Source organism: Euleptes europaea, chromosome 8, assembly GCF_029931775.1.
Source record: "Euleptes europaea isolate rEulEur1 chromosome 8, rEulEur1.hap1, whole genome shotgun sequence".
NCBI lineage: Eukaryota > Metazoa > Chordata > Lepidosauria > Squamata > Sphaerodactylidae > Euleptes > Euleptes europaea.
The window spans coordinates 72,864,752-72,877,627 of NC_079319.1; the positions used below are offsets into that span (position 1 = coordinate 72,864,752).

The 12,876-nt window shown below is 43.2% G+C and overlaps 1 protein-coding gene across 1 annotated transcript; it reads left to right on the top strand.

The window, feature by feature from the left end:
- Window positions 1–4,783: 4,783 nt before the first annotated feature.
- NHLRC1 (NHL repeat containing E3 ubiquitin protein ligase 1) lies at window positions 4,784–6,019 on the top strand. The gene has a single exon (XM_056854641.1). The coding sequence runs from the start codon at window positions 4,784–4,786 to the stop codon at window positions 6,017–6,019; it is 1,236 nt and encodes a 411-aa protein (XP_056710619.1).
- The last annotated feature ends 6,857 nt before the right edge of the window (window positions 6,020–12,876 follow it).

Sequence of the window (12,876 nt, forward strand, 5' to 3'; positions counted from 1 at the left end):
ACAGCAGCCGCTCCTGTTTTCAGTGAACAACTACAGTGGACCATGAAGCTAGAACAGAAGAATCACATGACAATAAAGCACATGGAAACCACTTGAAAGCCTTGTGCATTCTAGAATCCAGTTTTTTAGGGATGAACATCAACCCATCATCTTTGTACTGCTGTTGCAACAATCATTAATAGAAGAATGTTTCCACAGCATAGAAGATTACTATGTAAAAGTGTGCAGCAACTCTGATTTGCACTGTAACTGCACTCCTAAGCCGAGTTACACCATTGTAAGTCCACTGAAGTAAATGGGCTCAGAAGGTTGTAACTCTTTTTAGGATTGCAGTTTACCTCAGAAACCATAACTAGTGGATCGAGCTATGAGGTATGATGTATAGAGCCATTCCCGTGTGTGCCATTTGGATCAGTTGTCAGCGTGGTGTAGTGGTTAAGAGCGGTGGTCTGGAGTTGTAGACTCTGATCTGGAGAACCGGGTTTGATTCCCCACCCCTCCACATGAGCGGAGGAGGCTAATCTGGTGAAGTGGATTGGTTTCCCCACTCCAACACATGAAGCCAGCCGGGTGACCTTGGGCTAGTCACACTCTCTCAGCCCCACCTACCTCACAGGGTGTCTGTTGTGGGGAGGGGAAGGGAAGGAGATTGTAAGCCGGTTTGATTCTTCCTTAAGTGGTAGAGAAAGTCAGCATATAAAAACTGACTCCTCTTCTTGTTCTGTCAAAACCATTAGTGGCATTCATTACCTGAGCCGTTGTCTTGATAATGAAAGCCTTTCTTTTGCTGACGCTGGCTGTCCCCTCTGCTGTTGATCTATGTCCTTGCTGCAAGAGCACTGGTTGCACTTTTGATGAAGGGCCTCCAGCTGAGAAAGCAGCTGGTGTGAAGAGAAGCTCTTTTAAATTTGGGGAAAATGTAGAGGAAACAAGGAGAAGCAGCTGGTGTTGCCTCCAGCAAAAAGAACATTTCCTCTTTTTTCCCCACTCTGGGAAAGCAAAGTTTAAAGCTTTGGCAAAAAGTGGGATAAGATTATGAAGGAATAATTTCTTAATTGTCATATGCAAAGGTCCGTCTTCACTTGTTTCTTGAAATTAATGACAACCAGGTTTGAGATCGGCAGCTGCCTGGAGCGAAAAACCCATCTGAGATTTTGCTGTGAGGAACTGAAGTGGGTAGATCTTTAAAAAAAATAGCTTGGTTTCTGGCTAGTCATGAATAGTGGGATTAGATTGTGTCAAGCAATCTGTATCTGTAACAAAACAAGATCTTTTAAACCGAAGTAGAGAAGATTTAGATTCAGTTTGTGGAATGAGGTATGAATCATAAAGTCACATAAAGACAACTGAATAAAAAATGTAGGATTTTTCAGGCTGTATTTTGTACCTATCTGTGACAAAGGAGGAAGAAGACAGGCAGACAGTGTTTATTTATTTTCCCCACTCCCCTGTTACAAGATCTGCAGTCACTATGATTGTTTTTTTTCCTGGCAGGATGTCTATGCATTTAGAAGTTAAGTGGCAGGCAGGCATGACTAGGCAGAGCTTTTCCTGTTAGTAACACTCACACACTGCTGAGAAGGTTGCACCTGTTCAATTTCTACTTGCATTCAGCTGTTACAGAAGTTTTTCTCCTGGAAAAAATGAGGGCAGCGTTCCCACCAGGATTCCTGTAGTGTGGCTGTTGCAAAGCTGATTTGAAGCACCTTCTGTTGTGTGTGTGTAAAGTGCTGTCAAGTCATAGCTGACTTACAGCGGCCCCGTAGGGTTCTCAAGGCAAGGGACGTTCAGAGGTGGTTTGCCATTGCCTGCCTCTAGGTGGGCTGAGAGAGTGCTGAGAGAACTGTGACTGGCCCAAGATTACCCAGTAGGCTTCATGTGGAGGCGTGGGGAATCAAACCTGATTCTCCAGATTAGAGACCGCCACTCTTAACCACTACACCACACTGGCTCTCAAAAGAACAAAATAGTTCTACCTGCTTATGTCAGCCACAGTTCCACCAATAAGGAGCAATCCTGAATCAACCAGTAAAAAACATCCATGATGAAAACGTCTAGGCTGAAATAAGGGTGCCCCCCTTTCCGCTAATTTGCAGGTGTTCCCTGCCTTAACAAAAAGAGTTGTACTGCATTTAGCAGGGTCTTCTGAACCGCTACCTAGTTTTCTTATTTATCACATTATCTTGATTCTTACAGGACAATGATTTGCACATTACCTTTAATACTTGCAGGACAATGACTCAGCTCAAACCCAACCCCCTTCTGACTATATATTACTCTTCCTACACACTTGACACAGAGACACTGTCCTTCAGTGAAGATGCCTGCCACAGCTGCTGACGAAACGTCAGGAAAGAAAATACTAAGACCACGGTTACGCAGCCCGGATAACCTACAAGAACCAATGAACTCTGACCATGAAAGCCTTTGACAATATAAACTAAGTCTCGCTGCTGGAGTCAAGTGGCTTTCCTACCTGTCGCTTGGCCACATGACGAAGGATCCTTAGGTGCATGGTGTACTGGTGGTTTGAAGCAGTAGACTCTAATCTGGAGAACCCGGTTTGATTCCCCACTCCTCCACATGAGCAGTAGACGCTAATCTGGTGAACTGGGTTGGTTTCCCCACTCCTACACACAAAGCCAGCTGGGTGACCTTGGGCTAGTCATAGCTCCCTTAGAGCTTTCTCAGCCCCACCTTCTTCACAGGGTATCTGTTGTGGGGAGGGGAAAGGAAGGTGATTGTAAGCCAGTTTGATTCTCCCTTAAGTGGCAGAGAAAGCCGGCATATAGAAACCAACTCTACTTCTTCTTTCATGAGCTGTTTGGTGAATTAGGCTTTTTGTCTGGCAGCTTTCAAGGGGGCCTCATTCAAGCAAGTTGCTTTGAAACATAATCATTTCTGGAGGCAGCAAGAGGCAGCAATTTCCTTATCAAATTTCCTTATTTGCTATGCTCATTTTCTCCCAAGTCAAGCACTTCATATTGCACAGGTGACTTATTTGCAATTTAAAACAAGCAGTATTTCAAGTAGCATTCTGCCTGTGGAGTGGCAGCATCCAGCATAGCACCTGCTCACATTTGACTGGTTTGCTGGGCTTATCATATTCCCTGGGGTCATTATGGGCAATTCCTACACTATTAAAAATCAGCTCCATTTTGCATTTATGTACTCTTTTCATGCCTGCACATGAAGGGCATGCACCAGTAAGATCAGTCAACAGCATTCATTGCCATGGCACATGCTTAGAAATTACTGGATTGAACTACAGTTCCTGGGGGCAGTGCAAGAATGTGCAAAGCATTTGTGATCAGATTTAGGACACTCAGTGCTGATATGTTTGGCTTTGGAAGTCAGACGGCCAAATTTACTGTATTAGAAAACCAATGGTTAAAGGGTTGGAGGAGAGCTAATTGTACATTTTAAATATTTTATTTAGACAAGGTAAAATCAGGGCTATTCAATTTATTTTTTATAAAGTGTAGTTGGTAAAGGTTAGGAAAGTTAAGGGAGGGGGCAGAAGGAGTTAGCAGAGATGAGATAGGGTGGCCAGAGGCCAAAAACAGGCATAGATTTCTGAATCTTTAATAGTATTCTAGAAAAGGGAATTTGGAAGCTTTTCTTGCCCCTGCTTTACAAGCGACACCCTCTTTTAAAAAGGTAAAGGTAGTCAGTCCCCTGTTCAAGGACCGGGTCATTGGGTGACCCATGAGGTGACGCCACATCCTGACGTATACTAGGCAGACTGTGTTTATGGGGTGGTTTGCCATTGCCTCTCCCAGTCATCTTCCCTTTACTCCCAGAAAGCTGGGTACTCATTTTACCAACCTTGGAAGGCTGAGTCAACCTTGAGCCAGCTACCTGAAACAGACTTCCATTGGGATCGAACTCCAGTCGTTAGCAGAGCTTTTGACTGCAGTACTGCAGCTTACCACTCTGCACCACAGGGCTCCTCCTTTCCCCAGCCTTAATTCTCTCTACTGTGCCTTTATTAAAGGCACAGGAACTCTGGCCCTCCTATGTGGAAGGGGGAAGAATTAAGTAAAAACAAAAGAGCAGTTGTGCATGGGGGGGGGGGGTAGGGTGGCAGGAAGTACCGCAGGCAAAACAAGGGGAGAAAAACTTAGTATGGTTAGCAAAGGACAAAGCCAAGACACGGGTGAATAAAGTAGTAAGAAAAAGTATAAAAGGCAGTCATGTGAAATCTGCAAAATGCAATAGTTGTCTAACCTTCCTAAACAACTTTATATAGTCTGATAATAGTGTTAATTTTGGAGAGCAAGGCCTTTAGTGAGATTGCAGACATTGCTAGTGTTAAGAGAGGTAGTCACTTTTGAAAATCATCTCTCTCCCCATTTCCTTTATTTGTTTATTGGACTTTAACCTTGCATTGATCCTTTATAAGTAAAAGGGCCCCTATCAGTAGCATTTATATATCCATCTTGCTGGACTGAATTGCCATGGATACAATTATATGGATACATGACAGTTGGCAGGTTCATATTTACATCCAGTTTAACTCAAGTTAAAAATAAAACACAAAAGGAAAAGTTGGAGATTAAATAGTTTGCCAGAGCTTTCTTGGCAGGTGGCCTTCTGAATCTGTTGTATTATACCAGGTTTCCTGAAGAGGGCAGCAAACTACAACCAAAGCTTGAATATGGACTCCAGTCTTCGAATTCAATTGACCTCTGATGTAAGAGGATCTTGTGATCATCCAATGTGACCAGATGGCATACAGCACCGCCGGCGGAGCGTAAGCAGAAATCCTAGAGTTGTAGAAATGTCTGTCGTGGCCTCTGAGAAGGTCCAGACAATGACAAAGCTGGTTGATCAGACGGAGACCAGTCTGCTTGAATGCAAAGTGTGCTTTGAAAGATATAGCCAGCAGAAAAAACGCCGTCCAAGGAACTTGCCGTGTGGACACGTTATGTGCCTGGAATGTGTCTCTTCTCTAGCCCACCCACGGAATTTAAAGTTGGAGTGCCCTTTCTGCAGAAGAGCCTGCAAATCTTCTGAGACCAGTGACTGTTTGCCGCTGTTGCATTTGATGGAAATCTTGAGCCCTTCGGCTATTCATTCTCCAGTTTCAGGAAGGACGGTTGGGACAGGTGAGGCTATGGCTGAACCAGCATCTCATGTCTTAACATTCAGCCTTTCATTTGGAGGATGGGGAACGCTCATCAATCCGACTGGTATGGCCGTCTGTCAGAAGTCTGGCTGCATAGCGGTGGCCCACGATGGCAAGAAGAGGATTAAGCTGTTTACTTTCAACGGGAGCTGCATACAACAGTTTGGAGAAAGAGGAGACGCAGAAAATGACATCATGTACCCAACTGATGTCACAGTCACATTGGATGGTCACCTCGTCGTCACAGATAGTGGAGATCGTTCCGTCAAAGTGTTTGATTTTAACGGCAGAGGCAAGCTAGCAATCTCAGAGTCCTTTTCTTTACCGTGGGGCCTTGATACTACGCCTCAAAATGATATTGTCATGACCGATTCAGAGGCAGGCATTTTGTATCGCTTGACTGCTGACTTTAAAAAGGGGGAATTAAGGGAAGTGAGAAAAATATATTGTAATCTATGTAACCCAAGAAAAGTGGCAGTTTCTCAGACTTCTGGTGCTATTATGGTAATAGAGCATCTAATGGCGAAAGGTCCAAGCTTTGGCTGCACAAGAGTGAAAGTTTTCAATGCAGATATGAAGCTCATTAGTCAGGTGGATAGTTTTGGCCTGAATCTTGTGTTTCCTTCCAAACTCTATCCCAGCGCTGTCACCTTCAACAAGGAAGGACACGTAATAGCAACTGATGCCTATAACCAAACAGTATTTGGCCTTGGCAAACCTGAAGAATTCCCTGTATGTAAACCCATCATTACCCAGGGTCTTTCCTACCCCCTGGCATTAGGTTACACTGCAGATAATTCTCTGATTGTCTTGGATGGTGGAGATCATTCTTTAAAAGTATATACCCCCTGTTCAGGTATTGGGGGAGAGTGCTTTCTTTCAAACTAAGACAACCCAACGCAGTCTACAACCCAACACAGATAACACATGGCAAGTTCTTCATTAACTCCCCAGCTTCTCTGGCAAGAGTCAATAGAAGCCTCTTCCATGTCAAACTACAATAAAATTCAGCCCTGTTGATACAAGACAGACATAGGTTGGCCATCCTCTTACAACTCATTGCAGTAAGTAGCAAGAGTTTTAAAACTGAGACCATAGGTGTTGGGTTCTAGAGAGGCTCAAGTTGCTCTTCAGTGTAGTTGGTTCAAGTGAAATTGCTCTTGCAGTCTGTTTGACCTACTGCACCAACCAGAAAATGAACTACAACATCTGCATCCATGCAGTGCTTTAATTTATGACACTGGCCATTATGAAATAATTGGAAATGTAACACAAGGCATCAGCATTACTTATCATGCTACTACTGCCTGTCTTCACTAGACATGTTGCAGTGTGCATGCATGAGTCATTAGAGCCAAAGAAAACAGGGCAAAGAAAGGGGCATGTAGGTGGGGGTGGTGGCAGATGTGGGGACCTCTCACTTCAATGCCATTGTTTTTATATATGCTTTGGTGTCTCCTAAGCTGGTTTTGCATGCCTAGTATCCAGAGTTAAGCCTTTTTAATGGTGTTGCACAGGAAGTATCTATCAGAGGACAGACTAACTCCATTTGCTTCCAGCTGGATGCCTGCAGTGTACATGGTTCCATGCATCACTGTAACAACACCTATGAGAGACTGTTTGTGTGATTAAATTAATATCATTGTGTCCATTGTAGATTTAAGAGACTGCGATTGAATTGTACTTTTGTGTGTTACACATCTTTAATTATAATCATGTGATGTCTTCGGATGAATGCAAGGGCTTGTTAAATATAGCCATGTGTATATTTACTCAGATGTTGCATTTCTCTCTCTCACACACACACACACATGAACATCCTTTATCAGCTGGGAGCTTTAGCAGAGGAATAGAGAGGAAGATTAACCCATTCCCATTCAACCATTTTTCTGTTCAAAATTGCTTCCCCATCTGTGGTCCACACAAACAGACACACACACACACACACTACCACCGCCACTACCACAATGAAAAGATAAAAGTACTTTCCTCTTGTGGAATGAAAAGCTGCTGGGTGGGTGAATAAGGGAAATGGCCAGAAATGAGAGTTTCAGCGTTCCCTCTAAAAGTATTGGAGGGGATACATGCGGTTGCATGTAACATGTAATTTGGCCTTAATACACAGGCTTTTGCATGGTTAGAAACTGTGTATGGAATAACTGAAGAAGGAACCAGTCTATTCCAAGCAATAAAAGACATTGTCTATTACTGCTTTCCTAAGTACAGAGTGAAAGTAATTTTACAACTATATTGAGATGAATCTAAGAATTCTCTGAAATGTTATGTTGATTATCTGAGATGTTTTAGCTGTTGAGATGGGAAAATATGCAGTGCTTTGTACCTTTTGGTCATTCTGTTAGATCTCTTCACTTACTTACACAACATTTCTTGATAAATTAAGGAAGAAATTCTTGTAAAAATGTAGGAGAGACAATAAACAACTTTTTTCCCTTTGGAAATACCTATGGCAAAAAAATGTGACAATATGGTTTACATAAATCTAAACCATTTGAGATTTTTTAACTCCTGTTGCATTTATTGTTAGAATGATGTTATAGACCAGGGGTGGAGAACCTTTTTTCCGCCAAGGGCCATTTGGATATTTATAACATCATTTGCCGGCCATATAAAATTATCAACTTAAAAATTAGCTGACCAAGCCCCAAGCAGGCAGCTGCCCCAGATGACCCGCCTGCGTGGGCAAGCAGGCAGGCATCCAACTGGTGGCGCACTTGCCCACCTGGTGGCACAGGATGGTCTGTTGCACCAGCCAGGCGTAGCCCTCCAGCCGCACGCCAGAGTTGCTCCTGCTCTGCATGGTCGGGGCCAGATTCTACAGCTGGCTCCTGCTACCTCTGCCTGCAGGGATGAAATGAGGACACACTGGCTAAGAACTCCCTCCACACACACATTCTGGCCCTGCCCCCTTTAACCCCTCCATTGTCACCACTTCTGCCCCCAGCTCTCTTGTAATACAGAGGGAATATGTTTCTCCATGGCCCAGGTGGGAAAGGGTTAGCACAGTTTCTTGGGCGGTCCTAGCAGCTCCATAGCTAACGACTTCTGCAAGGGGGAAAGAAGGTTCCTTTTCTCGGCAAAACAAACTCACATCCGCCTTGAATAGAGGCTATTCCTGTCCGCGTGAGGGGGCAGATTGCCAGTCTTAGATCCTTCTGAGCTAGAGATCTGCCAGGACCCACGAAGGGCCAGACCAAATGATTTAGTGGGTCTTAAACAGCCCCCGTGCCTAACGTTCTATTAAACTATTAAAAATCCCAGTACCAATATGGGGTAAAAACTGTGATATCACATTGCCACAAAAAAGACTAAATAGATGTACCATTTGTAAACATGACATTTTAATAGAATGTTGAAGTACCCTAAACTGTATATGTATTTTATTAATTTTATTTATTTAGAGTTGCCTAGTGGGTAGAATGTAGACTGGGCTTGAAAGCATCTTTATCTCTGGCCGACTTGCTAGTTACAAACTGAAAAACTGAATGTATTGATAGTATTACAATAATTTACTTATGAATTGTTTAAAAAGGGAACTACCATAATAAGAAATGCTTTTAAAATACAATGTTGCTGTTGTATTACATTTAATCTTGAATATATCCAATAATGGGCTTTTGAAGCCTATGGCTGACCTTTCTCCCTCTAGCTGACATCTCTTTCCCAATGACCACTAGAAACCAGAGCCTCATTCCTACCTGCACCTTACCTCTTATTAAGGTTGCCAACCTCCAGGTGGTCTGAGAAAAATATGCACAAGTACTACTTGGTGCAACAAGACTGAATTATTCTCTCTGTATTACATTTCTATTATTGCATCTACAAAGACAAACCAATTAATATCTATGAAGATTCCAGCTGATGAAGCTGCAATTTTGCAGTGAAAACGCTAGTGTGCATCCGGACCGCGTTACTGTGGACTTTTTCAGCCTTCCTCGTGTTGCTTTTTGAAGAAAACAACCTAGAGATAAGACTCTTACTTACCTTGAAAAAGACTTTCCATCTTAGATTTGCTTGTACATATTATCACTGCTGTTTTCACTTGTCTGTAGATGTTACACATTGTTCACAATATATGTTTGCATAGTTTGCTTGTGTATTATTTAAATTAATTGGTTTGAGCCTAGTACTATATTTTCACTACTACAACCTCCAGGTGGTGGCTGGAGATTTCCTGCTATTACAACTGATCTCCAGGCGACAAAGATCAGTTTCCCTGGAGAAAATGACCACTTTGGCTATTGAACTCTATGGCATTGAAGTCCCTCCCCCCTCCAAACCCCACCCTTCTCAGGCTCCTCCCCCCAAAATCTCCAGGTATTTCCCAGCCTGGAGCTGGCAACCCTACCTCTATGTGCATGCAGCTTTGTTTTCTTGGAATGCTCTACCACTATCCAGGCCATCCATTAATTTCAACAAGCCTTACTTTCACGTAATGTGGAAGCTTCATGCAAATAAAGCTGATTCTGCTGCACAGCTGCCAGCGAGCCCTCTCTGAAACATACCTGCCCCAATCTGAGAGTACAGCATATACTGAAACCCAGATGGTGAGACCAAGGGTACCACTGCCATACAATTCTTCCATGTTTGGTTTTCCATTTCCAGTGAACTTATCCTATACTATCTATGCATCTAGCTCAGTATTTCAAAATGGACAGCAGGGAGTCTTGTCTGCTGCAAGAGACTAATACATTCTCCTACCCCAGAACTATTTAGATCTGTTTTCCCTTAAAGGTAATGGATATGACAAAATGTATGAATGTCCAAAATAGTCATGTTTGCTTTAATGGTTATTGCCTTACCTGAGCTGAGTGGAGATAATGGCATGAAGAAGGCAACTTACAGACCATGACTTTGATGTTCATATTAGAAGTATTGATGAAGTTGGCAAGAACAGGATATGACTGCTAAGGCTGCCAACACCAGGTTGGGAAATTCATGGAGATTTGGGGCTGGAGCCTGGGGACAGCAGAGTTTGGGGAGGGACCTCAGTGGGGGTATAATGTCATAAAGTCTACTCTCCAAAGCAGCCATTTTCTCCAGGGGAACTGATCCCTCTAGTCTGGAGACAAGTTGTGATTCTGGGAAGACTTCAAGCCCCACCTGAGGGCTGGCAATCCTATTGCATCTGAGGATAACTCCCGGGGTCTTTACTTGGAGACAATCCTGTAATCTAAAATAATTTCTCACCTGCAACAAAAGGCTGCTAAACATAGACCATGAGGACCACAGATGCCAACTCTGCCCCCATGGCTATTCAGGACCCAATAATGTCAGCCATAGCATCAGATGCTCATTCACCTACTCACTCTTCAATGTGAAATAATCTGTCAGCAATGCCCTTCCATTGTCTGTATAAGACAAACAGGACAGTCTCAACACAAAAAGCATATATGGATACAAGTTTGACATAAACGTGGAAAGATTCAGAAACCTGTGGCAGAACATTTTAATCTACCAGGATTATTCTGCTATTGATCTGAAAGTCTGCATTCTTCAACAGAGAGATTCAAATGGAGACTCTGCTGATAAACGGTTGAATTAGACTTGTTGAGTAGTGTTAATTGTATTAACAGATCTGACACCTTTAATATCCTCTGTATATGTTATTAATTGCAGATAAGTAGTTTGTGAGTGCAACCAAAATGATCAGGGGACTGGATCAACTGCCCTATGAGGAGCTGTTGAAATGCTTAGGGTTCTTTAGCTTGGAAAGAAGATGGTTAAGGGGAGACATGACAGAGGTCTATAAAATTATGCATGGTATGGAAAGAGTGGACAGGGAGAAGCTTTTCTCCCTCTCTCATAATACTAGAACATGGGGTCATCTGCTGAAGCTGGAAGGTGAGAGATTCAAAACAGAATAAAAAAGGAAGTTGTTTTTTTCCACACAATGCATAGTTACATTGTGGAACTCCCTGCCCCAGGATGTGGTAATGGCTGCCAACTTAGAAGGCTTTAAGAGGGGAATGGACATGTTTGTGGAGGAGAGAGGTATTCATGGCTATTAGTAAAAATGGATACCAGTCATGATGCATACCTATTCTCTCCAGGATCAGAGGAGCAGGCCTATTCTATTAGGTGCTTTGGAACACAGGCAGGGTAATGCTGCTGCAGTTGTCTTGTTTGGGGGCTTCCTAGAGGCACCTGGTTGGCCACTGTGTGAACAGACTGCTGGACTTGATGGACCTTGGTCTGATCCAGCATGGCTCTTCTTATGTTCTATGTGTTATCATCATTTACAGCTAAAGTAATTAGTTACTTTTAGTCTTGAATACTTTTGGGTTTTGCACATAAATGCTACCAATTCATGTCCGTTTAAACCACCGTTTATAACATTTTTTTTTGCTTTTGGGCAGAATTTACTGCATGAGGTGCCGCTTCAGCAATGTTTCAATAAACCCGTTCATCTTGAAGGAGCCACATGATTCCCTTTTTAGTTCTGCAGCCGCAGACTCACATGGCTACTGCACCGGAATGTGTTACCATGTGCTAGAACCGTGTTCATTAAAAAAAATCCTGTAGCCCAGTGTATCAAAATATGCTGATGTCGATGGAGATGCTAATTTGGATATGTAACAAAGTGTGAATCCCGCTGAAATGTATGCACTAGACAGACCATATTTGCATTTGGATACGCAACTGAAATGCGTTGTAGTCCTTTAAACTGTCAGAAGGAATGCTTCTCGCATGTCTGAGGACTCCTTTAGAGGCAGAGAAATCTATCCTATGAGTCTTTGAACAGTGAAGAGAAAAGCCTCCTCAGAGCTTAAAAGATCCCAGAAGGAAGGAGAAAAATTGGGTTTGAAGGAAGAAGAATAGTTGGTTTTTATACCCTGCTTTTCTCTACCTTTAAGCGGCTTACAATCAGCTTCCTTTCCCCTCTCCCCACCACAACAGACACCCTGTGAGGTAGGTGGGGCTGAGAGAGTTCAGAGAGAACTGTGACTGGCCCAAGATCACCCAGCAGGCTTCATGTGGAGGAGTGGGGGGGGGGGGGGAAACCGGTTCACCAGCTTAGAGTCTGCCACTCTTAACCACTACTTCACTCTTGCTCTCATGACTCATGACTGAAGGCATATGTTCTAGAGAAAGGGCCTGGGCTGAGTGGAAGAGCAGTTGCCTATAGAAAGTCCCAGATTCAATTCCTGGTTAAAGAAGATCTCAAGAAGCAAGCATTAGAAAAGACCTTTCTCTGCCTGAGATCGTGGCGAGGTGCTGCCAGTCACAGTAGACAATGCTGAGCTAGATGGAACAATGGTCCGACTCAGCATAAAGAAGAGAAGATGAAGAAGAGTTGTTTTTTATATGCTGACTATGGCTGTTACTGCACTAGGTATTCCCAGCGATGTATCAAGAGTTTGGAAATGTTATAAAAAACATCGCTTTAAAAGGGTTTTTGGATACTACAGCTAAAAAATGGTTGGAAGACGTCTTCACAGCTAAAGGGGCCAAAAAGTGCAAACAGTATTTTTTTATAACAGTTTCAAACTCTTAATACATTGCTGGGAATACCTAGTGTGGTAACAGCCTATCTCTACCACTTAAGGAAGAATCAAACCGGCTTATAATCACCTTCCCTCCCCCTCCCTACAACAGACACCCTGTGAAGTAAGTGGAGCTGAGAGAGTGTGACTAGCCCAAGGTCACCCAGCTGGCTTCAGGTGGAGTGGGGAAACAAATCCTGTTCACCAGATTAGTGTCCACCACTCATGTGGAGGAGTGGG

Excerpts from the sequence above, each read along its gene's own strand:
- NHLRC1 (XM_056854641.1), top strand. The coding sequence starts at position 4,784 with ATGTCTGTCGTGGCCTCTGAGAAGGTCCAGACAATGACAAAGCTGGTT.